Source organism: Sciurus vulgaris (assembly GCF_902686455.1).
Source record: "Sciurus vulgaris genome assembly, chromosome: 12".
Lineage (NCBI taxonomy): Eukaryota > Metazoa > Chordata > Mammalia > Rodentia > Sciuridae > Sciurus > Sciurus vulgaris.
This window is the reverse complement of record NC_136473.1, coordinates 58,173,305-58,198,267: the sequence shown is the minus strand read 5'-3', so window position 1 is coordinate 58,198,267 and position 24,963 is coordinate 58,173,305. Positions and strand designations below refer to the sequence as shown.

Here is a 24,963-nt window from a genome sequence, read left to right as displayed (position 1 = left end):
CAACAAAAAGACTAAAAATATTACAGAGAAAATTCTAACAACATATATGGGGAAAGCAAATCAACTTTCATAGCAGACATAGGGGAAGGAAGCACAGATAATATAGTATCCAGAGTTTCCTAACATCCAGAGGACCTAAAAAAAGATTAAAATAGAGCTTTTCAGAGGGAAATCCTCTTTCTCATTCTTGCATTATTACTAATGCCCATGTATGACAAATTTTCAAGACAGAAAAGCAATCATAAGTGAGACTGAGATTTGTAGTTCAATATCCTTTTATATATAATGCCAAGGCAATTAGAAACTAATAAAATTTATGCACTATTAGTTTACATGTGATTGCTCTGTATCATTTTAACATATTTAAAGCATATCTGAAAAATCTAAAACGGTAAAGTCATGTTGAAAGTAATAAGCTTAGACTAACTTTCATTGACTAACTTTCAAAGACCATCAAAGGTACCTCAAAGCTTTAACTGATTTGATAAAAATTTGTCAGATATACAGAAATTTGTTCTTATTGTATCAGATACAAAGTGAATATTTTAATATAATCTAAACTCATTCCCCATTCATTTTACAAATAAAAGGTTTGAATATTCATGTTTTGACTACTTTGGCTTTGGTTTGCTTTGGATTTGTGAAAAAACTTAAAAGCGTTTACCAGACCAATTTTCTTTTTTCATAAAATCTAAAGGAAGTATACCTTGAACAGAGTAATATGTGCAATCCTTCAAGGTGAAAAACAGTGAACATTTAGGTCATTTTGGTAAAAGCTGGACATAAATTGGCTTTCAATTTAGAAATTAAATTTTAAAAACTTAATAAAATAAAATTAGCTATATGTTAGGATGGAGGTGAGGTAGGGATAGGGCAAATAAAATTACCCATCCTTCGTGCTAAAACAGTTGATTTTAAAAATGCTTGTGTTTTGTTAGCTCAGTGCTTTTAACCTGAAGCTTCACAGAAAAGTAAAGAAAAAAGATTTTACAAGGAATAAAGAAATAAGGAATAAGAAAGAAATAAACAGATATAAAACAAGATAATGTGTAATCCATGTCTGGACGATTTCTGAAGGTCTTTTTAAATAACAGTCCTGGAGATATTGAAAGTAAAATCTCCTATTACAACACCTAGGGTTCTTCTTTGCAGAAGGAATTACACTAATTAGATAATTTGTATAATGTATATTCATCAATGAGATAATAGGTAAAATTCCAATTTTTTTCTCATAAAATTCCAGTTTGCAAATAACATTCAAAATAGAATAAAATGGGTTTATATTAAAATATATAATTATTTTTATTTTTAGAAACTCTGCAAGGTACTGTACATATATTTCATCAATAAATAGAAATGTTTATTTATTTATTTATTTCTGGTGCTGAGATCAAACCTAGGACTTACTGAGTCACTTCCAGCTCTTTGAGTTTATGTTTAAGTCATAATGTCTTGAAAAGAAAAAAAAAATTCTGGTATGTTTTTCCACCTGTTATCTGAAAACCTAGGGCTGGGGATATATAGCTCAGTTGGTAGAGTACTTGCCTCACAAGCACAAGGCCTTGGGTTCAATTCCCAGCACCGCCGGAAAAAAAAAAAAAAAAAAAAAAAGGAAATCAAATGTGTGTACATAATATTTTATTGCCAATACCAGTTGGAATTTTTATTAAGTGCTTGGGTATTTTGTACTGTGATAATCCAGATATTAACATAAATGAGTGGAAGATTTTTTTTAAGGAAAGTTTGAGATCTTTGAAAAACCTTTGTCTGTACTATCATGTTTATCTAAAAATTACAAAAAAAAAAAAAGTGCTCTCTATTATTTTGATGGTGCTTAAAAGTTTTACATTTTCTTTGGAAACAATTAGACATCTTAATTCCTGAAGTATCTAACACTATGTGACTTGCCATTTTGCTACCAATTGCATATTCTTTGCATCTATAATCATAGGAAATACTTACTGTATTCATAATTAAATTTTGTTACAAATTTAATGAAAGAACTTCTGAGCTTTTGTGTGTGCTTGCTGCTAGGAATTAAATCCAGGGTCTCATGCATGCTGGGAAATTGCTCTACACTGAGCAAAACCCCTAGGTCTTTTGTTTTTTATAATTTGTTCGTGAAAACTATCATCTTCTGTGATCCTAACTCCACTTAATTAATTTCTGAATGTAAAATCACTCTTGCCTTCCTGGATTAAACACTACTCTGCTCTTATGATGTGCCTTCTGAATATACTAACAGTTCCATTTGCAAATATTCTTGCATCTGATCAAGCACGGAGGTGCACACCTATAACTCCAGCAGCTTGGGAGGCTGAGGCAGGAGGATCTAGAGTTCAAAGCCAGCCTCAGCAAAAGGGAGGTACTAAGCAACTCAGTGAGACCCTGTTTCTAAATAAAATATAATATAGGGCTGGGGATATTGCTCAATGGTTGAGTGCTCCTGAGTTCAATCCCTGGTAAACCAACAACCAAAAAAAAAAAAAAAAAAAAAAAAAAAAGATTCTTGCATCTATATTCATGAATGAGAGTAGCTTAATTCTTTGTCTTGTAATGTCATTGCCAAGTTTTGGTGTTCCAATCCAGAGAGTGGATGGGTTGCCAATTTCCTCCACTCTTAGTTTCTGGATTCAAATTTTGTCCTCCCCACTTACTTATATAAACTTATTGAGAATGCTACTCAGCTTTTCAGCTACCTTTTCCAGCATTTGCAGAAGACCCCAAGGAAAAAGCAATCCTAAACACTGGGCTCTCCCTTTTCAGTTTCCTTCTTTTCCCAGATCCAAAAGCAACATATTTTATTTATCTGTTAATTAATTAATTAATTAATTAGATTATTTATTGGTACTAGGGATTGAACTCAGGGGTGCTTGCTTAATCACTGAGCCACATCCCCAGCCCCGTTTTTTTGTATTTTATTTAGAGACAGGGTCTTACTGAGTTGCTGAGGGCCTCACTAAGTTGCTAGGGCTGGCTTTGAACTTGGGAATCCTCCTGCCTCAGCCTCCTGAGCTGCTACAAACTCTAATTCTTTAATGCCTTGTAAATCCCTGGTATCATCAAGACATTAGGCTATTTAAGTAGTTTTTTAGTTGTTCTTAGTAGGAAGGTTAATCTATATTACCAAGTCTACCACTACCATAAACAGAAAAAGAAACCTTGACTTTTCCCAAATAGCTATGTTCAAATTCCTTAAGGTACTATCTGTTCCTTTCTCTCCTTTAAACTAGAGTAAACACCACAACTGAATTCTGTCACTGGGATGAAGAAGAATGAGAAAGCAGACCATGAATTAATCCCCTTTTGAAAATACTGCATCGCACTCCTGTACTTCTTATTTGCCAATTCTGGGCCTACATTCTCTTCAGAGTTCCAATATGCAACCTCCTTGTAGCCAAGATTTCTGTTTCACCTAACAATATGAAATCTCACATTGTTAAGCAGATGCATCCATTTTTTCAAATTCTTTTGAAAACTTTGTATTTTGTGTGCAATTGTAAAGGATAGGAAAAACCAAACAAATGTGTTCAGTCTACCATCTTACACTAGAAGTTTCATTAAATCTTTAACAGCTTTGTACACTGTGACCTCACCATTATAAGAATTTACCTTAAGACTGAATATTTTCACTAAGGAATGATAAATGTTTGAGGAAACATATGTTTACCCTGATCTGAATGTTATACAATGGCTACATGTATTGAAAGGTTACATGATACTCCATAAATATGTACAATTTTTATACATTAATTAAAAGTTTTATCCCACAGTTAGACACAAATAAATGTACAAAGCTATATGAATAAGGTCACTGACTGTAGCACTATTTTAGTTACATAATGGAAATAATAATATCCACTAGTAGGAAACTGCTTAATTATGGTACAATACAATCATTTTGAAAGATGAGAGAATATGTAAATGACATAATTCCATTCTTGTTAGAAGATAATTTTCACTCAAAACTACACAATAAGTCAGATGTAGTGGTGCATGCCTGTTATCCTAGCAACTCAGGAGGCTGAGGCAAGAGAATTGCCTTGATTCAGACACAGAAAAAAGTCTTAGCTAGTAATATTAAATGGAAATAATTCAGTTATACATAAGGACAGGAGAGATGATTAAGAGAGCAAAGGAACACACAGTGGGGAGAGCACTGAAAAAGCATAAAGGGATGCTGGGCATGGTGGTGCACACCTATAATCTCATCTACTTGAAGGCTGAGGCAGGAGGATTCCAAGTTTAAGGTCAGCCTTGGCAACTCAGTGAGACCTAATCTCAAAAATTAAAAAATTAATAAGTGCTTGGGGATGTAGCCCAATGGTAGAGCACCCCTGGGTTCAATCCCCAGTGTCAGAAAAAGCATAAAGGGTATATATAGAACTGATAGAATGAAGATAAGAATTAGAATCCAGTAGGAAAGAAGTAAGCACATACAGTAGTATGATTCTGGACTGAAATTCACCTGATATCTCTGGTCTTTAGTTTACAATGCCATAAAATGTAAAGATATTAGATAATTTAATCATTTTCAGATTAAAATTCTATAATCCTAGATTATTTTTCATGCAGTTGGAGATCTACCTGTACACCTAACTAACCCCTTACAATATTCCATTAGAGAGATGATTAGTGCTTCTATTCCCCATTCCTGTACTCATGACAGATAACACAATCAGTCATAGCACTTTGCTCCCTTAATCTCACACTTCTATTCAGCCATTTTCAATCAATCAGAGATAGTGTTTGAGATGAAACCTATTTGCCATCCTACACATCCCTAAGAAAGATGTTGTTTCGTTATGATTTAAAGTTTTTTTGTTGTTTTTTTGACAGTACTGGGACTTAAACCCAGGGCCTTGCAGAAGCTAGGCAACCACTAAGCTATATCCCCAGCCTTTTAAAAATCTTATTTTGGAGAAAGGGTTTCCCTATATTGCCCAGGCTGTTCTCAAATTTGCAATTCTCTTACATGAGTCTTCTGAGTAGCTGGGATTACAGGTGTGCACCAACATGCCTGGCCACAAAGACTATCTTAGTAAATATTCTCTATATAAATAGGTTTTAAAAAACACACAAAATAATCCAAGTCTTTCTTATGAACAAAATTGACTCATTTTTTGACTTGTTAGATTAATAAAACAGGAAATAAACTCTATCAAAATACCTTTAAGATTATGACATATACTTCCTGATTTTACTTACTCTGAAACACTTTTTATAATCTCTGATATTAGAACTTCATTAATCAGATACTACACTCATGAAAACTATTTAAGAACCTAGGGGCTGGGGATATAGCTCAGCTGGTAGAGTGCTTGCCTTGCAAGCACAAGGCCTTGGGTTCAATCCCCGGCACCAGAAAAAAAAAAAAAAAAAAAAAGAACCTAGTATACCCATTAATCCTATTCAACTGTAGAGTCAACGGCATAATAGGGACTGTGATAATACACTGAATTGCATTGCTAATTTATTAGCATGTGTTCAATATACAAGAAATAGCAAATGATTTCAAAATAGCATATCTCAAGGTTTTCTTCCTTAAGACATTTTAAAAACATTAGTTAAAGAAGGCCTTGCCATTTTAAAATTAGACAAGCGAGCAAAAGAAAAAGAAAAAAAAAAAGTAAATCCTTACCAGTTTTTCTGCTTCTGTATTCATTTCTCTTAATTTCTTGATATGTTCCTTTTTAATCATGAGAATTTTTGATAATTTAGTCTACAAAGAAGAAATGATTGTAATAAATAGAGGCACTCAGACATCAAATTTTTGATTTTTCACTAAGATACTTTAGAGGAAATTTTAGTGTTTCAATATAAATATAGCATTTTATTTTATATATTTGATTAGGTGACAAAATGTTATTTTAAAATAACTAGGACATGTTTACTAAGGAATCAACCTGAACAAGCTTTTACAATTCAAACCAGGATAGTTTGTAGAACAATAAGAAAAATAACTGCAAAGAACTGAAGTGCAAGTGTAAAAATCCATTAGTTTACAATTATAATTTAAAAAAATTAACAACTGTTAGAGAAAGCTAGTAATCAAACTCATTATTTTGTAAATTGGGAAGCAAAGAGAAAGCATCAAATATTTATCTTGTCTGTCCTACATAAATTATACCACAGGGTACCCAAACAATAGACCATGGAAAAATTTTCTTTATAAGACTACTTCAGCAAATAAGCAAAGAAACAATGATCGAATGAAACACCACCATTTTGCAGGCCCAATGAACAAATAAATCTAGGCATTGATCACCAATGGCATCTAACTTTAAAAATAAGAGTTTATATTATGGGCCTCCTATCAGAAGAACAAAGAAAAACACCTATAAAAGTATAGCTGTCCCATAAAAACAAATAAAATAATCAAAGGGAAAAAAAATCTAACCAAACTTCTAAATCCAGTTTATGAGGTACAAAAAGAGATAAAAACATATCTACACAAAACTCTGCACACAGATATTTATGGCAGAGTCCCAATTCATAACTGACAAAACTTGGAAGCAATCAAGACGTCTTTCACTTAGGTGAATGAATACATAAATGATGACATAGTCATATGGTAGAATATTATTCAATGCTTAAAGAAATGAGCTATCAAGTCACAAAAAGATATGGTGGAAACTTAATGGGTGATACTTTTTTCCAAACCCTTAAAACATTGAATACCAAGAGTGAACCCTAATGTAAATTTGCATGAAAACGATATATCAACATAGGTTCAACAGTGGTAACAAATGTGCCACTCTGGTGGAGTATGCTGGTAATGGGAAGAGAACTGCGAGTGTAGGGCAGGGACTATCAGAAATATCTGTATCTTCCTCTCAATTTTGCTGTGACCCTAACGGGGCTCTAAAAAAATAAAACCTATTAAACTAAAAAAAATTCAAACATATAAACATCAATACAAATATCAATACTGGCTATAATACAATAGTATTTAGTTTGTGGCTCCCTTTGTTTATGGTTCTCTCTGGAAATATCTCTCAAAAATACAGTAAGTATTCCATCTGTATAAGGGATAAATCTTGACTATTCTTATATTTTCAAACTTTCATATAAAAATATTTTATTTACCTTTGGAATCCAAAAGGCATAAGAACTTTTATATTACAAGGACAATGAACAATATATGGTTAAAACAGAATGCTACACACAAGCACTCAAATGACTTTTTCCTCAAAATAACATCAACTGCAAAAGGTAAACACTGTGAACATTTCAATGGATTATGTTATACACATCTTTATTAATAAAGACTATCTCAGGTCAAAGTAATTTTCATTTTTAAAAACAGTAAAAGAAAAAAACTAAAACAGCATTACATTATACTTTACATAATTTAATCAAATTTTCAAACTCAGTAGCTCATTACATTTTAAAGAGTTAGGTTATTCAGGAAAATTGTTCCATATAATACTTCTACCCCTTCTTCTTCTCCCCCGCCCCCATATTGGGGATTGGGGATTGAACCCAGGGGTACTCTCCCAGTGAGCTACAATTCTATCCCTTACTTTTTATTTTGAGACAGTGTCCTGCTAAATTGCCACAGCTGGCCTCCAACTTTTGATTCTCCTGAGCCACTGGGATTATAGGCGACGCTATCACCTCTGGCTTAAATTTAGATTATTAAGTGTCTAATCCCTAAATTCTCAACAAGTGAACAGCTGTTCCTAGTCACAGAAGAGAAAGAAAAGTCCATCAAGGAAGATCTCTAAATCTTTTTGGCTGTTATGACTTTTATTTTCAAGTTTTATTAGAAATTACAGTCCTTCAAATCTATACAGTGATTAAAAAATGTTGCCCTAGGAAAATTTTCACCACAAATAATACAAAAGACAATTGAGTTTTCAAACAGAGTAAGATATTCAGAGAAATTCTTACCACTTGGATAAGGAATTCTACTGGAAAACCACCTAATGTTTCAGTATCAGAGCCAGAAATTTTACTTCTCCAAGGTGACTGTCCTAATAAAGGATCATTATCCTATCAGAATAGAAAGGAATCATTTAATCATTGACTGTTCAAAAGAAAGTATTTTTAGATAAAGTAAAATTAATCACTATTATAATTAATATTATATTAAAATCCAATAAAAAGGAAAACATCCAGAGTTGGATCTATTTATTTTATTAACATTTGAAATTCAAAATAACATGAGTAACACCTGAAGTTGTTGTATTAGATGTGTACTTCATAATAACACGGTATGTGTTCATACTAATAATTAAATTACTGATAGCATTTCTAAAATATTACTCACTGTAATTGGTGACTGGAGAGGAGGAGTATAATGTAACCGTGGTGGGGTCATAAAAAATCGAGAAGGCCGCTGTTTTTGTCCAAAGGCAGCAATTGGCATTGTCTCATGAGGCTCATTACTCTTTGGGAAAAGAGAATAATCCATAATATTTAATGAAATTTACTAATCATTTAAGATTTATAAACACTATATTTCAGCTGAGATATTTACTTGGGAGTCTATGATTCATGGCAGTATACAAAGCATATTCTACAATTTATCATTGAATATATTATTTTACAAATATTAAAGGCTAGAACTTAAGTCAGAGAATGAAAACACTACCACTGCCAAAAGGTTGAACCCACAAAAGAGAATTAGAAGAAAATGGTCAAAGGATCAAAACAGGTTAGAGAATTAACAATTAACATTGAAGTGTTCTACGGCCACCTTTGGTTACTTATGTTTAGACTATCTGAACATATTCTACTATCATTAAAGTCAATTTTTAAAAAATTGGTACCAGGGATTTAACCCAGGGGTGCTTAACCACTGAGCAGCATCCCTGCCTATTTTTAGTACTTTTTTTTGAGATGTGGTCTCACTAAGTTGCTTAGGGTCTTGCTAAGTTGCTGAGGCTGGTTTTGAACTTTTGATCCTCCTGTCTCAGCTTCCTAAGTCAGTAGGATTACAGGTGTGTGCCACCCAGTTAGCTAAAGTCAATTTTTATTTAGCCAGGCAACAATTTTTGGATGATCTCAATTAAACAGGAAAGCAATTTTCCTTTTCTGAAAGAGAGTTTTGAAGATTTCATCCTTTAATAAAAACTTAAGGGGTGATGTATTTTGTTCTATTTAGTCCAAATTGTCTTTCTCCTCTACAGTTTCTCTCTAAAAGGGATTTTTTTTTTTGTATCAGGGATTGAACCCAGGGCACTTAACCACTGAGCCACACCCCCAACCCTTTTTATATTTTATTTAGAGAAAGGGTCTCACTGAGTTGCTTAGGGCCTTGCTAAATTGCTGAGGCTAGCTTTGAAGTCGTGATCCTCCTGTCTCAGTCTCCTAAGTCGTGCCCAGCTCTAAAAGGGATATTTGATAAGGAAATGCTCACAGTAAAAAGGGCTCACAGTTTTAAAAAAGTCTCTAACAGAAAAGGAAGATTATTCTATTTTTGCATTAAGGAAATAAAGAGTTTTAATTACAAGGTCATAATCCTTAAAAATCAAGTTTATAGTGAAGAAATGAAAAAAAGGAGGCTAAAAGCAAACAACTTAATTTCCATTATGCTTAGAAGAAAACCTTTCATTATATGAAGTTCTTTATTTTTCAGTATTGAACATAGGGGTGCTCTACCACTTGAGTTATATCCCCAGACCTCTTTATTTTTTGTTTTGAGAGAATCTCACTAAGTTGCCCAAACTGGCTTTGAACTTGCAATCCTTCTGCTACAGCCTTCTGAGCCACTGGGATTACTTACAGATGTGCATCATCACATCCAGCACATTGTTTATTTTCAAAAGCCTGCCCCAGATTGCAGAGTTATTTTAGATCTTAAAATTACTTTAACTTATTAGAAAGCTGTATAGGACTGATAGAGTGCCCACTTAGCATGTATAAAATCTTGGGTTTGATGACTAGTGCCACATGCAGAGATGATGTGTAATTTCCATGACATGTATAAATCAGGAGTGATCATGAGACAAGTGTGATAGCACCTGCCTGTAATCCCAGCAATTTGGGAGGCTAAGGGAGTAAAATTACAAGTTTGAGGACCACCTCTGCAATTTAGCAAGACCCTGTTTCAAAATAAAGAATAAAACAACCAGGCTCCATGGTAAATGCCTGTAATTCTGTACCTGGGAGGCTGAGGCCAGAGGACTGAAAGTTCAAGGCCAGCCTCAAAAACTTAGCGAGACCTGTCTTAAAAAATAAAAGGACTGGGGATGTAGCTCAGGGGTAAAGCACACTTAGGCTTAAGCCTCAGTACCAAATAAATAAATATATATATTTTTAAATTGTCATGAATCTTTTTATTTTATTTATTTATATGTGGTACTGAGTATCCAACCCAGGGCTTCACACATGCCAGGCAAGTGCTCTACCACCAAATCACAACTCCAGCCTCTTCATACTTTCAAAAGCATTCTACAAGAAAACTATAACTTACCTAACAGCAGGAATAAATATGTGTAGTTTTTCCCAAAGATAACTTAGAAGTAATTAATTCCATTACACTTAAAGTATTGTGTGGTTAAAGTACAAAGAGATCCTAACTTCTTAAAAACAAAAGACTTCAATATAGTTCTGCTCCATGGGACTAGTAGACAGGGTTGGGAATCCCTAAGGATCTCCTCCTCTACAAACTGAAACTTTGATTCCACTGTAAAATACAGTTTATAGGAAAGGTTATCCAACGGGTTTAATAAGCATAAAACACCAAGCATGAGGCCCTGGTTTCAAACCCCAGCACTCCCCCCCCAAAAAAAAGCATAAAACACAAATATATTATAAAATACTACTCACAAGGACTTCATAGTCAGGGATGGTATGAGTCCCAAGCCCTGTCCTATCAAAAGTTACTCTATACGTAGCATTCAGAGTATCCACAGCATCTATTTGTCCAGTGAACAGGCCATCATGAACACCACGTAATCGTGCTAAGGAAAGAAACAAAGGCATTATCATGTTTAAGTGATACAAAGAATTTTCAAATATAAAACTTCCAAGCATGTAATTTAAACCATAAAGTACATGTTGTTGTCTATTGGTTTCAACATAAACACACTTTTAAGTTGAGAGAAACAAGTAGCTTTTTTGAAACAAAACTATGATGCTCCTTAATATGATAAATCAGTGAAATCATATGCTACCAAACTAAGGGGAAAATATTTTAAAAGTTTAAATCTCTAAAAAGTCAACAAAAGAACTTTGGCCATTACACTCATAAGCAAAACGGAGTAGTTCCAAAAACAACGACCAAAAAAAAGAGTGGTTGGGTGTGATAGCATGTGCCTGTAATCCCATCTGTTTAGGAGGTTGAGGCAGGAGGCTGGCAAGTTTGAGGCAGGCCTAGGCAACTTGGCAAGACCCTGTCTCAAGATAAAATATAAAAGGCTGGGGATGTAGCTAGTGGCACAGCAGTTGCCTAGCCTACACAAGGTCCTGGGTTCAATCCCCAGTACTGCAAAATAAAAATAAATAAATAAAGGGGGTAGGGGTGGAAGAGGAAGATAAAGAGAAAAAAGAGAAAAGAAAGAGGAAGACAATGACAAATGATGACAAGAATGCTGCACAAAAAAAGAATATGGGCTGGGTTGTGGCTCAGTGGTACAGTGCTTGCCTTGCACATGTGAGGCACTGGGTTTGATCCTCAGCATTACATAGACAGAAATAATCAGAATAAATAAAATAAAGGTATTGTGTTCATCTATAATTTAAAAAATATTTTTAAAAAAGAATTATTTTAACAGGACAGAGATTGCTATTCTTAGAAAGGTCTACCTGCAAAGATGGTCCTTGGCTAGCATCTGGAGACTCAGATTTTTGGAATATTCCCTCTGTTTCTTAATTAATAAGGGTGGTTTACTATGCTTAGATAACTTGTGCAAATAATGTGGTTTATGCTGGATGTCTGCTTTCCTCCTGAGAATGTAGAATTTCAGTGTGCACTAGGCAGGAGTTGCCTATGTGACCAGTCCCCAATAAAAACTCTGGACACCGACTTTAATGAGCTTCCCTGGTCCACACACTTCAGAAATGACAATTTATTTCTGGAGGAATTAAATAAGTCCTGTGTGACTCTATTAGAAGAGACTCTTAGAAGGATGTATCTGGTTTCCTTTGGATTTTGCCCCATGCACCTTTTACTTTTGCTAATTTTGCTTTGCATCCTTTGTTGTAATATCTTAGCCATGAATACAAGTATGTGCTGGGCACTCCCAGTGATTCCAGTGAGTTAGGAGTCTCGGGGACTGTTGAAAAGATGAATTCTTGTCACTATTAAAGTCTAGTCTGAGCTGGGCACAGTGGTGCATGCCTGTAATCCCAGCGACTCAGAAAACAGGCAGGATGATCCCAAGTTCAAAGTCAGTTTCAGCAATTTAGTGAGGCCCTAAACAACTTAGTGAGACCCTGACTCTAAATAAAATATAAAAAAGACTGAGGATGTGGCTCAGTGGTTAAACGTCCCTAGGTTCAATATGTGGTAACAACAATAACATCAAAAGTCCAGTCTGAAATAACATCAGGAAAATCCAAAGAAATATCCAGCATGAGTGAAAATTTTAAGAATTGTAGTGAGTTTGGGTATAGTGGTGCATGACTATAATTGCAGCTACTTGGAAGTCTGACACAGGAGGACTGTGAGTTTGAGGCAAGTCTGGGCAATACAGTGAGACAATACCTCAACTTAAAAAAAAAAAGAAAAAGAAAAAAGAGAGCATTTATGTTTTTCAGCTGGGCAAAATTTACATTTTATACTGACCAAAAAGTACAGAAATATTCAACACAATCAAATTAAAAGGATCAATTGATAAAAACATCATCAGAGACTAAAGTATCACTCAGTCTCTGACAGATCAACTAAGGGAACAGAGAACAGGGATGAGTAATAAAGCTAAACAAACAAACATATAAAGGGACTTATAGTTAATACAACACGAGGAGATTTGGTGATTATTCTCCACAAGAGAAGATGAACAAGATGATCAAAAAAACAACCACTCCAGGGTACTGGAAATAGATCAAATGCATAAAACAACTATAAATGCTTATTGTTGAAAAACTGCTAGGTTAGGATTGGAAGAGTCAGTGTGGTTTTTTGCATGAGGTTATTCACATCCCCACCATTATCATCAACATGGTTGGTGAAATTGATTTTACTAGGGCAGGGTTGGTCACAAAACCCAGCAATGTTGTCAGAAGTGCCAGACTTGATATGGACTAATGGGTAAAAACCTGGGACTGACAGTTAAAAGTGGTAAACTTGATGCTGGGTACAGTGGTATACGCCTGTAATCCCAGTGGCTCAGGAGGCTAAGGCAGGAGAACCATAAGTTCAAAGTCAGCTCAGCAACTTAGTGAGGCTCTAAGAACTTAGTGAGACCCTGTGTACAAATAAAAAATAAAAAAGGCTGGGGATGTGACTCAATGGTTAAGTGCCCTTGGGGTAACAAAACAAAAAAAAACAAACAAAAAAAAAAATGAACTTGATCAAGAAAGAATGGGAAAATCACAGCTTTGGAAGCCCAAAATATGGTCTTGGTTGAAATTTGAAATGTGTGGTAGACTAGCCAGAAGTTTAATAAGGAGAATATGGAACCTAGAGAACCATAAAAGGGCTGAAATAAGCTCTTTACTCATCACCAGTTAACAGGGAAACTATTCAAATGGACTGGCAAGACTCAATAGTCTTGCAAAAAGCAACAGCTAAGGACAACTTGATAACTGGCTGAAACTGTGTACATTCCCCAACTTACAGATCAAGTTGAGGCCTTTTAGGTTCAAGATAGTTGAGCACAACCTCTGCCCAAATCATTGGCTGACCACTAAGTTATACAGACACAGGGGTAACTATGATGAAGTCAAGCATAAATAAAATGAGACATCAGTGGTTGCATAAAGTTACTAAAGCAAATCCAACTACACTACAAAATAATTAGAATACAGAATTGCTGTAATAAGTTTTCAACCACAAATTACTAGGTGTGTAAAAAAAATAGGAAAACATGACTCTTACTCGGGGAAAAAAGTATAGTAAAAAAAAATTGATAGATATGATACATTTAGCAAAGACTTAAAAAGCAACGATTACAAATATGTTCAAAGAATTAAAAGGAAAAATGATGATAATGACTTGATAGGAAATCTCAATAGAGGTTATAAAAGAATTAAAAGGAAACTCTAGAATTATAGCATATACAAACAAATGAAAAATTTACTACAGGGATTCATCAGTAGGTTTGAGAGAGCAGACCAAAGAATCAGTAAAAATTTTAGATAATATATTGTAGCAAGTCTATGTTCTTTTCTTATTTTTAATTTTAATTTAATTTTTTGGTACCAGGAATTGAACTCAGGAGCGCTTCACCATGAAGCCACATTCCCAGTCCTTTTTATATTTTATTTTGAGATTGGGTCTCACTAAGGTGAATTTATGATCCTCCTTCCAAGTGTCTAGGAATACAGGCATGCGTCACTGTGCCATTTCTTATTTGTAATTTTTAAATGGACAGATAAAATTGTATATAGTGACTGGATACAACATGATGTTTTTAAGTATATACACACTGTGGAATAACTAAATCTATATAATTATCATTTTGTGAATAAATGCTTTAATCTATTCTCTTAGCATTTTCAAGAATAAACTGTTAATTATAAATACCATATTATAAAATACATCTCCTGAACTTATTCCTTCTATTTCACTGCAATTTTGCCAACATCTCTCCAACCTCCCTCACCCAGTAACTACCTCAGCCCCTAGCAACCAACCACCATTCTGAGGATAATATATGAGTGAGCTCATATAGTATCTTTCCTTCTGTGCCTCATTCCAATAATATAGAGGAAAATCAAACTCTGACTCAGTTTCTTCTACTATATTCTCACAACACTTCTTACACCAGATTTGTGTGGAATTTCCCCCAAATACACTAAGCAAACAATGCTGCAGCAGTCGGCACTAGTTGAGTATCCTTTCACCTGCACTTCTCATGGAATAGCTATAAATTGGGGTTCCTACAACTCCTGCTTGGGTTCCATTAATTTGCTGCAGTGGCTCACAGAATTCAGGGAAATATTAACTTAGTTTACTGGTTTATTATAAATGCTATTACAAGGTATACAGATGAAATGCATAGGGTGAGGTATAGGGGAAAGTGTGTGTTATAGCTCCTATCCCCTCTCCAGGAACCTTCAAGTGGTCAACTCTGTCCTCTTGGGGTTTACTGGAGCTTTATCACATGGGCATGATTGACTAAATCATTGACCACTGCTATTCAATTTAGCTTTCAACCCCTTTCCCTTCCCTGGAGGTTGGGGGATGGGACTGAAATTTCAACCCCTCAATCCTGCCCAACTCAACAATTAAAAAAGGAGATTTTAATATTATTTTCTAAGTAATCAATACAATAAGATGTTCTCAGTCTAAGGATATAGAAGAGTTGAACAATACTATCAATTAATTTGCTCTTACAAACACATATGGAAAACTCAATCCAACAGCAAAATTCAGTGTTTTGAAACACATGTAGGATATTCTCAAAGATAGATTATATATATGCTAGGCCATAAACAAGTCTCAATAATTTTAAAAGAACTGAAATCATACGAAGTGCATTTTCCAATGACAACAAAATTAGAAAAAACAGTGAGCCCTCACAAAACATTCCCAGGTTGTGCAAAATAGACTAATTGAGAATATAACTATAACATGAAAAACATAAGACCTCAAATAGAAAGCAACTCACTTTTTTTTTGAGGGAAAATTTAGGGGAGATGATTCATCATATATTCTGCTCTATATTGAAATGTTTAAATACACCAAAATTCAGAGGGAGAAATATGTTTCAGGGGAAGCTCACTTTCTATGTACTTCAGTGGGTTGGAGGGATATTACTTAAAAAATTTTTTTTTTTTTTTAGTTGTAGATAGACATAATATCTTTATTTTATTTATTTTTATGTGGTGCTGAGTATCTAACCCAGTGCCTCACATGTGCCATGCAAGCATTCTACCACTAAGCCACAATCCCAGCCCTTGTATTACTTTTATAAATCAAGAAATGAAGGACAATTCCACATTTTTATAAGACTATCTGTGGATGATACTTATTTTCTTCTTCTACAGATCTATATTTGAAGCACAGGTCAGGTTCCCCTTTTATCATAAATGTATATATTCAAGTGATGATGAAATTTTGTTTAAACTTCTTTGTCTCTAATGTTGCTTTCTCCTTAACGGCCATTTCTGTATTGAGTTATATGCACTGATGATGCAAAGCTAAAAAAATAAAAACAAAAGCAGCAGCTGGGCACAGTGGTGTACACTTGTAATCCTAAGTGGCTCAGGAGGCTGAGGCAGGAGGATCATGAGTTCAAAGCCAGCCTCAGCAAAAGCAAGGTGTTAAGCAATTCACTGAGACCCTGTCTCTAAATAAAATATAAAATAGGGCTGAGGATGTGGCTTAATGGTCCCCTGGTACCCAAAAGCACAACAAAACAACAACAACAACAACAAAAAAAACGAAACAAAATCACCAAAAGCAACAATCTAAGTTAGTATATGTGATCACTCAGGAAAACAAAGCATAGATCAGGTCAGAATGCCAAATTCAGGAAAAAAAAAAAAAAAAGAAAGAAAAAATCATATTATTATAGTTACTGGCACTATCCTAAGGCTCTGAGATTATTTTATACAATCCAAAAAATTAAAAAAACATGCACTAAGTAGTTTGACCATATATACCAATTACCTCAGGACAATATCTAGTTACACCTATTATTTTTTTAAAATTTATTTTTATTGTAAACAAATGGGATACATGATGTTTCTGTTTGTACATGGAGTAACAGCATACCATTTGTGTAATCATACATTTACATAGGATAATGATGTTTGATTCATTCTGTTATTGTTTCTGTCCCCCCCATCCCTCCCACCCCTTTTTTCCCTCTATACAGTCCCTCCTTCCTCCATTCTTGCCCCACTCCCACTCCCCATTATGTGTCATCATCTGCTTATCAGGGAGATCATTCGTCCTTTGGTTTTTTGAGATTGGCTTATCTCACTTAGCATGATATTCTCCAATTTCATCCATTTGCCTGCAAATGCCATAATTTTATTATTCTTTATGGCTGAGTAATATTCCATTGTGTATATATACCACAGTTTCTTTATCCATTCATCAATTGAAGGACATCTAGGTTGGTTCCATAGTCTGGCTATTGTGAATTGAGCAGTTATGAACATTGATGTGGCTGTATCTCTGTAGTATGCTGATTTTAAGTCCTTTGGGTATAGGTAAGGAGTGGGATAGCTAGGTCAAATGGTAGGTCCATTCCAAGTTTTCTAAGGAATCTCCACACTGCTTTCCAGAGTGGCTGCACTAATTTGCAGTCCCACCAGCAATGTATGAGTGTCCCTTTTTCCCCACATCCTCTCCAACACCTGTTGTTGCTTGTATTCTTGATAATCGCCATTCTAATTGGGGTGAGATGGAATCTTAGGGTAGTTTTGATTTGCATTTCTCTTATTACTAAAGATGGTGAACATTTTTCATATGTTTGTTGATTGCTTGTACATCTTCTGTGAAGCGTCTGTTCATATCCTTAGCCCATTTGTTGACTGGGTTATTTGTATTCTTGGTTACACCTATTATTGTAGTGAAATTATTAACATCTCCTTTTATTCTCAAAAGTATGCCTGCCTTTGATAAATTATACAATTACTCTATTTCTTTGATTATCTTCTAAGCTCAGATATATAATGCCGAGAGAGACAGAGAGAGAGAGAGAGAAATACTTCAAGCACATCAGATGAGGATGGGGTGTGGTGAACATTCCTAATGGCATCCAAAAATTCCAAGTCTTGAAAGTAATTTCCCTTATAAGCATAAAGGGACTGTTTTAAAGATTACTGATGAGAGCCTTTAACAACAGATTAGGATCGAGTTAACCAGGAGCTATTAACTCCCACCTTTACATTTACTTCTACAAATCATCTTTCAGGTCCCCTTATGATTTCTTTTTCCATTTACCCTTTAGATAAGCTATAGAAAATCTGTTATGGAATTACTGTTGATTTTACTGAGAATTTAAGATTCTGACAATTTCTTAACAAACCAACAATTTCAACCTATTATGTTCCATTGTGACATACATAGGACACATATAAAAAACTTAAAATTGAAAAACAAACATATATTTATTCATTAAAAGAATAGAAAGAGGGAAGAATAAAAGTTCTTTAGATTAGATAAAGGGGAATAAAGGGAGGGGTGGGGGATGGGAATAAGAAAGACAGCAGAATGAATCGGACATAACTTTCCTATGTTTGTATATGAATACACAACCAGTGAAACTCCACATCACATACAACCATAGAATAAGTTTTACTCCATGTATATATGTCAAAATATACTCTACTCTCATGTACATCAAAAAGGAACACATAAAAATGATAGAAAATCACCAAGTAACCTAACATTGCATCTCAAAGTTCTAGAAAAAGAACATAACAACGCCAAAAGCAGAAAACAGGAAATAATTAAAATTAGAGCTGAAATCAAAGAAATTGAAACAGAAATTAAAAAAAAAAATCAACAAAACAAAAAGTTGGTTGGGTCTTCGAAAAAATAAAATTGATAAACCCCTTAGCAACCTAACAAAGATAAAGAAAGAAAATTCAAATTACTAAAATTCATGATGAAAAAGGAAATAATAGCAAGGACACTACTGAAATACAGATGATAATCAGAAACTATTTTGAAAATTTATACTCCAATAAAACAGAAAATCGTGAAGACATCCACAAATTTCTAGACATATGACCTACCCGAATTGAATCAGGAAAACATAGAAAATTTAAACAGATCCATTTCAAGCAATGAAATTAACGACTCCATCAAAAACCTACCAACAAAGAAAAGCCCAGGACCAGATGGTTTCTTAGCCAAGTTCTATCACCTTCAAAGAAGAACTAACACCAACCCTCCTCAAATTATTCCATGAAATAGAAAAGAAAGGAACCCTTCCAAACTCATTCTATGAAGCTAGTATCACCCTGATACAAAAATCTGACAAAGACACATCAAAGAAGAAAACGTCAGATCAATATCCCTGATGAACATAGATAAAAAAATTTTAATAAAATACTGGCAAATAGCATACAAGAACATATTAAAAAGATAGTGCACCATGATCAAGTGGGGTTCATTCGAGGGATGCAAGATTGTTCAACATAAGAAAATCAACAAATGTAATTCATCACATCAACAGACTTAAAGACAAGAATCACATGATTATCTCAATAGATGCAGAGAAAGCATTTGATGAAAAACAGCATCCAGTCATACTCAAAACATATCCTAGAAAAACTAGGATAGTAAGAACATAGCTCACATTTGTAAAAGCTATACATGTTAAACCCGAGGCCAACATTATATCATTCTAAATGGAGAAAAATGGAAAGCATTCCCTCTAAAAATGGAACCAAGACAAGGAAGCCTTCTTTTACCACTTCTATTCAACATAGTCCTTGAAACTCCAGCCAGAGCATTAGGCAAAATGAAGAAGTTAAAGGGATATGAATAGGAAAAGAGCTCAAACTATCCCTATTTACTGATAACATGATTTTGTTTAGAAGCCCCAAAAAACTCCATGAGAAAACTTCTAGAACTCATAAATTTGGCAAAGTAGCAGGATATAAAATTAACACCCATAAATCAACTGCATTCCTATACACCAATGATTAATCAACTGAAGGAGAAATTAAGAAACTATTCCATTTACAATAGACTTAAACTAACTAACTAACTAACTAAATAAATAAATAAATAAAGCAAGTAAGCAAGCAAGCCAGGTGCAGTGGTGCATGCCTGTAAAACCAGTGGCTCGGGAGGCTGAGGCAGGAAGACTGTGAGTTCAAAGCCAGCCTCAGCAACTTAGCAAGGCCCTAAGCAACTCAGTAAGACCTTGTCTCTAAATAAAATATATAAAGGGGCTGGGGATATGACTCAGTGGTTAAATGCCCCTCAGGACAATCCATGGTACTAATAAACAAACAATATCTGGGAATCAATCTAACAAAAGAGGTGAAAGACCACTACAATGAAAACTACAGAACACTAAAGAAATTGAAGAAAACCCTAGACAATGGAAAGATCTCCCACATTCTTAGACCTCCAACAATTAATGTTGTCAAAATGGTCATACTACCAAATGTGGTATACAGATTTAATACAATCCCTATTAAAATTCCAATGACATTCTTCATAGAAACAGAAAAGGCAGTCATGAAATTCATTTGTAGGGATCCAAGATGGCGGTCTAGAGGGAGGCTGCGTTCCTTGTCGCTCCGCAACGCCAGATTCAAGCAGAGGATACCTGTTTCTCGGTGAGGCAGTTTTTGCTGCTTATCGATCCCCTGCTCTTTACCCCATTTGTCTGCTGTGATCACCTGCAATCTGCCAGCACATCGACGCCTTTTTTGAGAGCAGATTGCTCACTGTCAGGCGTCTATCATCTGCCATTTGCCTGCCTCTCGCCTGTCCATTGCCTGCCTTACCCCTATCCATCACCCAACGCTCGAGGTTCACCTCCTGATTGTCCGACAGCGGCCAGCATATTGACCGCAGACCGCCAGTGGAGCACCAGCTGCCTGCTGCTGCCTGGAAGTTCACTGTTACAGTACCTGCAGGTTTGAATACATGTGGCTGCCGCCATTTTGAGACAACAGCCAGGCCCTGTAGGACCCCTGGCCGGACTGACTGAGACCCGTCTCCAGGATCCCTCAGCCCAACTGATCACTCCCTGCCTCTGGGGCCCTCACATCAACTGACTACTCCCTGCCACCAGGACCCCCAGACCAATTGACTGCGCCCTATCACCGGACTGCTCCCTGCCGCCCGGACCCCCAGACCAACTGACTGTGCCCTATCACCGGGAACCCAGACCAACTGATTGCATCCGGCCTCCTGGATCCCACAACCACACCAAACACACCTGACCTTTAGGACCACTGCCGGACCAACTGCATCCTGTCTCCAGGACCTCCAGCTGACCACGTCCACCCCTGAGCTGCAGCTCCCCATTTGCCAACACATTTGAAGCCAAAGCAGCCATCTTGGATAATCCTGGAAGCTGTAGCTCTGATCTTCGAGTGGGGCAAATCCCACCCGAGACGCCTGCTGGAGGCTTGAAGCTCATTGTCAGGTACCTCTCATACATCAGGCTACTGAACACTGGGAGGTTTCATTAGCATATGACTATTATACAGTAGATTTTCTTTTTTCTCCTTTTTTAAAAAAAAAAAATTTAAGTTTTTATTTCTTTACGTTTCTTGCTTTCTTTTCCTTCTGTTTACCTGTTCCCTCAGAGTCGCTTTCTCCCTTATTTACATGATGTCATTGTCCCCATAGGGGCTATTTGGTCTAGAATTGCGTAGTGTCTGATTTGGGCACTGCTAATATTCATCTCCCCTTAAAGAAAGGATTTTGGAAACCTATAGGGCCACTATAACCCTATAGGGGGAAACCTGCAATACCCCAGATCTGCAGCGCTCGAGGGGAAGATACATGAACAACATGAAAAAACAAGGGAATAAAATGATCCGAACAAATCTAGATTCTATAGTAATAGAATCCAATGACAGTATATTAGAAGAAATGTCAGAAAAGGACTTCAGATTATACATGATTAAGATGATTCATGAAGCAAAGGATGAGATAAGAGAGCAAATGCAGGCAATGAATGATAATACCAATAAGCTGAAAGAGAACCTGCAGGAAGCAAAAGATCATTTCATCAAAGAGATACAGATTCTCAAAAAAAACCAAACGGAAATCCTTGAAATGAAGGAGACAATAAACCAAATAAAAAACTCAATGGAAAGCATCACCAAAAGACTAGACCACTTGGAAGACAGAACCTCAGACAATGAAGACAAAATATTTAATCTTGAAAATAAAATCGACCAAACAGAGAAGATGGTAAGAAATCATGAACAGAGTCTCCAAGAACTATGGGACATCATGAAAAGACCAAATTTAAGAATTATTGGGATTGAGGAAGGCACAGAGATACAAACCAAAGGAATGAACAACCTATTCAATGAAATAATATCAGAAAATTTTCCAAACCTGAAGAATGAAATGGAAAATCAAATACAAGAGGCTTACAGAACACCAAATGCACAAAATCACAACAGATCCACACCAAGGCACATTATAATGAAAATGCCTAACATTCAAAATAGGGATAGGATTTTGAAGGCCACGAGAGAAAAGCATCAGATTACATATAGGGGGAGACAATACGGATAACAGCAGACTTCTCAACCCAGACTTTAAAAGCTAGAAGGGCCTGGACCAACATATTTCAAGCTCTGAAAGAACATGGTTGCCAACCAAGAATCCTATACCCAGCAAAACTAACCTTCAGATTTGAAGATGAAATAAAATCCTTCCATGATAAACAAAAGTTAAAAGAATTTACAAATCGAAAGCCTGCACTACAGAATGTTCTCAACAAAATATTCCATGAGGAGGAAATGAAAAACAACAATGGAGGTCAGCAAAAGGAGGAACTACCTTAGAGAAAAACCACTCAAAGGAGAAACCAAGCCAACTTAAAAACCAAAAATAAGCAAAATGACTGGGAATACAAATCATTTCTCAATAATAATCCTGAACGTTAATGGCCTAAACTCATCAATCAAAAGGCATAGACTGGCAGAATGGATTAAAAAGAAAGATCCAAAAAGATGCTGCCTGCAAGAGACTCATCTCATAGAAAAAGACATCCACAGACTAAAGGTGAAAGGATGGGAAAAAACCTACCACGCACATGGACCCAGTAAAAAAGCAGGGGTTTCCATCCTTATATCAGATAAACTGGACTTCAAGCCAAAGTTAGTCAGAAGGGATAAAGAAGGACATTTCATACTGCTTAAGGGAACCATAAATCAGGAAGACATAACGATAGTAAATATTTATGCTCCAAACAATGGTGCATCCCTGTACATCAAACAAATCCTTCTCAATTTCAAGAATCACATAGACCACAACACAATAATTCTGGGAGACTTTAACGCACCGCTGTCACCGCTAGATAGATCTTCCAAACAAAATCCAACCAAAGAAACCATAGAACTCAATAACACAATCAATAACCTAGACTTAATAGACATATATAGAATATTCCATCCATCAACGAGCAGATACCCTTTCTTCTCAGCAGCACATGGAACCTTCTCGAAAATAGACCATGTGTTATGCCACAAAGCAGCCCTTAGGAATTGCAAAAAAATAGAGAAACTGCCTTGTGTTCTATCAGATCATAATGGACTGAGAGTAGAAATCAATGACAAAATAAAAAACAAAAATTACTCCAAGACTTGGAGACTAAATAATATGCTATTGAATGAAACATGGATAACAAAAAACATCAGGAAGGAGATTAAAAAATTCTTAGAGGTCAATGAGAATGGTGATACAACATATCAAAATCTCTGGGACACTATGAAAACAGTACTAAGAGGAAAATTCATTGCATGAGCGCATTCCAGAAAAGAATGAAAAGTCAACAATTAAATGACCTAACATTACAGCTCAAAGCCCTAGAAAAAGAAGAACAGAATAACAGCAAAAGTAGTAGAAGACAGGAAATAATTAAAATCAGAGCTGAAATCAATGAAATCGAAACAAAAGAAACTATTCAAAAAATTGACATAAAAAAAAGTTGGTTCTTTGAGAAAGTAAACAAAATAGATAAACCCTTAGCCACACTAACCAAGAGGAGAGAGAAGACTCAAATTACTAAAATACATGACGCAAAAGGAAATATCACAACAGACACCACTGAGATACAGAACATAATGAGAAGCTACTTTGAAAATCTGTATGCCAACAAAATAGAAACTACCGAAGACATTGACAAATTTCTAGAGACATATGCTCCTCCCAAACTGAACCAGGAGGACATACATGATTTAAACAGATCAATATCAAGCAATGAAATAAAAGAAGCCATTAAAAACCTACCATCCAAGAAAAGCCCAGGACCAGACGGATTCTCAGCCGAGTTCTACAAGACCTTCAAAGAAAAACTCATTCCAATACTTCTCAAAGTATTCCAGGAAATAGAAAAGGAGGGTACCCTACTGAACTCATTCTATGAAGCTAATATCACTCTCATACCCAAACCAGGAAAAGACACATCAAGGAAAGAAAATTTTAGACCAATATCCTTCATGAATATAGATGCTAAGATCCTTAACAAAATCTTGGCAAACCGTATCCAAAAACATATTAAGAAAATTGCGCACCACGATCAAGTGGGGTTCATTCCTGGAATGCAAGGATGGTTTAACATCCGTAAATCAATAAACGTAATCCATCATGTCAATGGACTTAAGGATAAGAATCATATGGTTATTTCAATTGATGCAGAAAAAGCATTTGACAATATACAACACCCCTTCATGCTCAAAACACTAGAAAAAATAGGGATGGTAGGAACATACCTGAACATTGTAAAGGCTATTTATGCTAAACCCATGGCCAACTACATTCTTAATGGAGAAAAACTGAAACCATTTCCTTTAAAAACAGGAACAAGACAGGGATGTCCTCTTTCACCACTTCTTCTCAACATTGTCCTCGAAACTCTAGCCAGAGCAATTAGGCAGACTAAAAAAATTAAAGGGATACAAATAGGAAAAGAGGAACTTAAGCTGTCACTATTTGCGGATGACATGATTCTATATTTAGAAGATCCAAAAACCTCCTCCAGAAAACTTCTAGACCTCATCAATGAATTCAGCAAAATAGCAAGCTATAAAATCAACATGCATAAATCTACAGCATTTTTATACAGAAGCGATGAAACAGCTGAAAGGGAAATGAGGAAAACAACTCCATTTGCAATAGCCTCAAAAAAAATTAAATACTTGGGAATCAATCTAACCAAAGAGGTAAAAGATCTC

General features: G+C 35.4%; 1 protein-coding gene across 2 annotated transcripts in view; it reads right to left on the bottom strand.

The window, feature by feature from the left end:
- Positions 1–24,963, bottom strand: part of LIN9 (lin-9 DREAM MuvB core complex component) — a 92,707-nt gene that overhangs the window by 33,677 nt on the left and 34,067 nt on the right. For both annotated transcript variants that reach the window (XM_079106688.1, XM_079106689.1), the window contains 4 exons: positions 10,780–10,913; positions 8,276–8,395; positions 7,897–7,998; positions 5,642–5,722 (listed from right to left, as the gene is read on the bottom strand). In XM_079106688.1, coding sequence (XP_078962814.1) covers positions 5,642–5,722; positions 7,897–7,998; positions 8,276–8,395; positions 10,780–10,913 — 437 coding nt within the window. The remainder of the gene's footprint in view (positions 1–5,641; positions 5,723–7,896; positions 7,999–8,275; positions 8,396–10,779; positions 10,914–24,963) is intronic.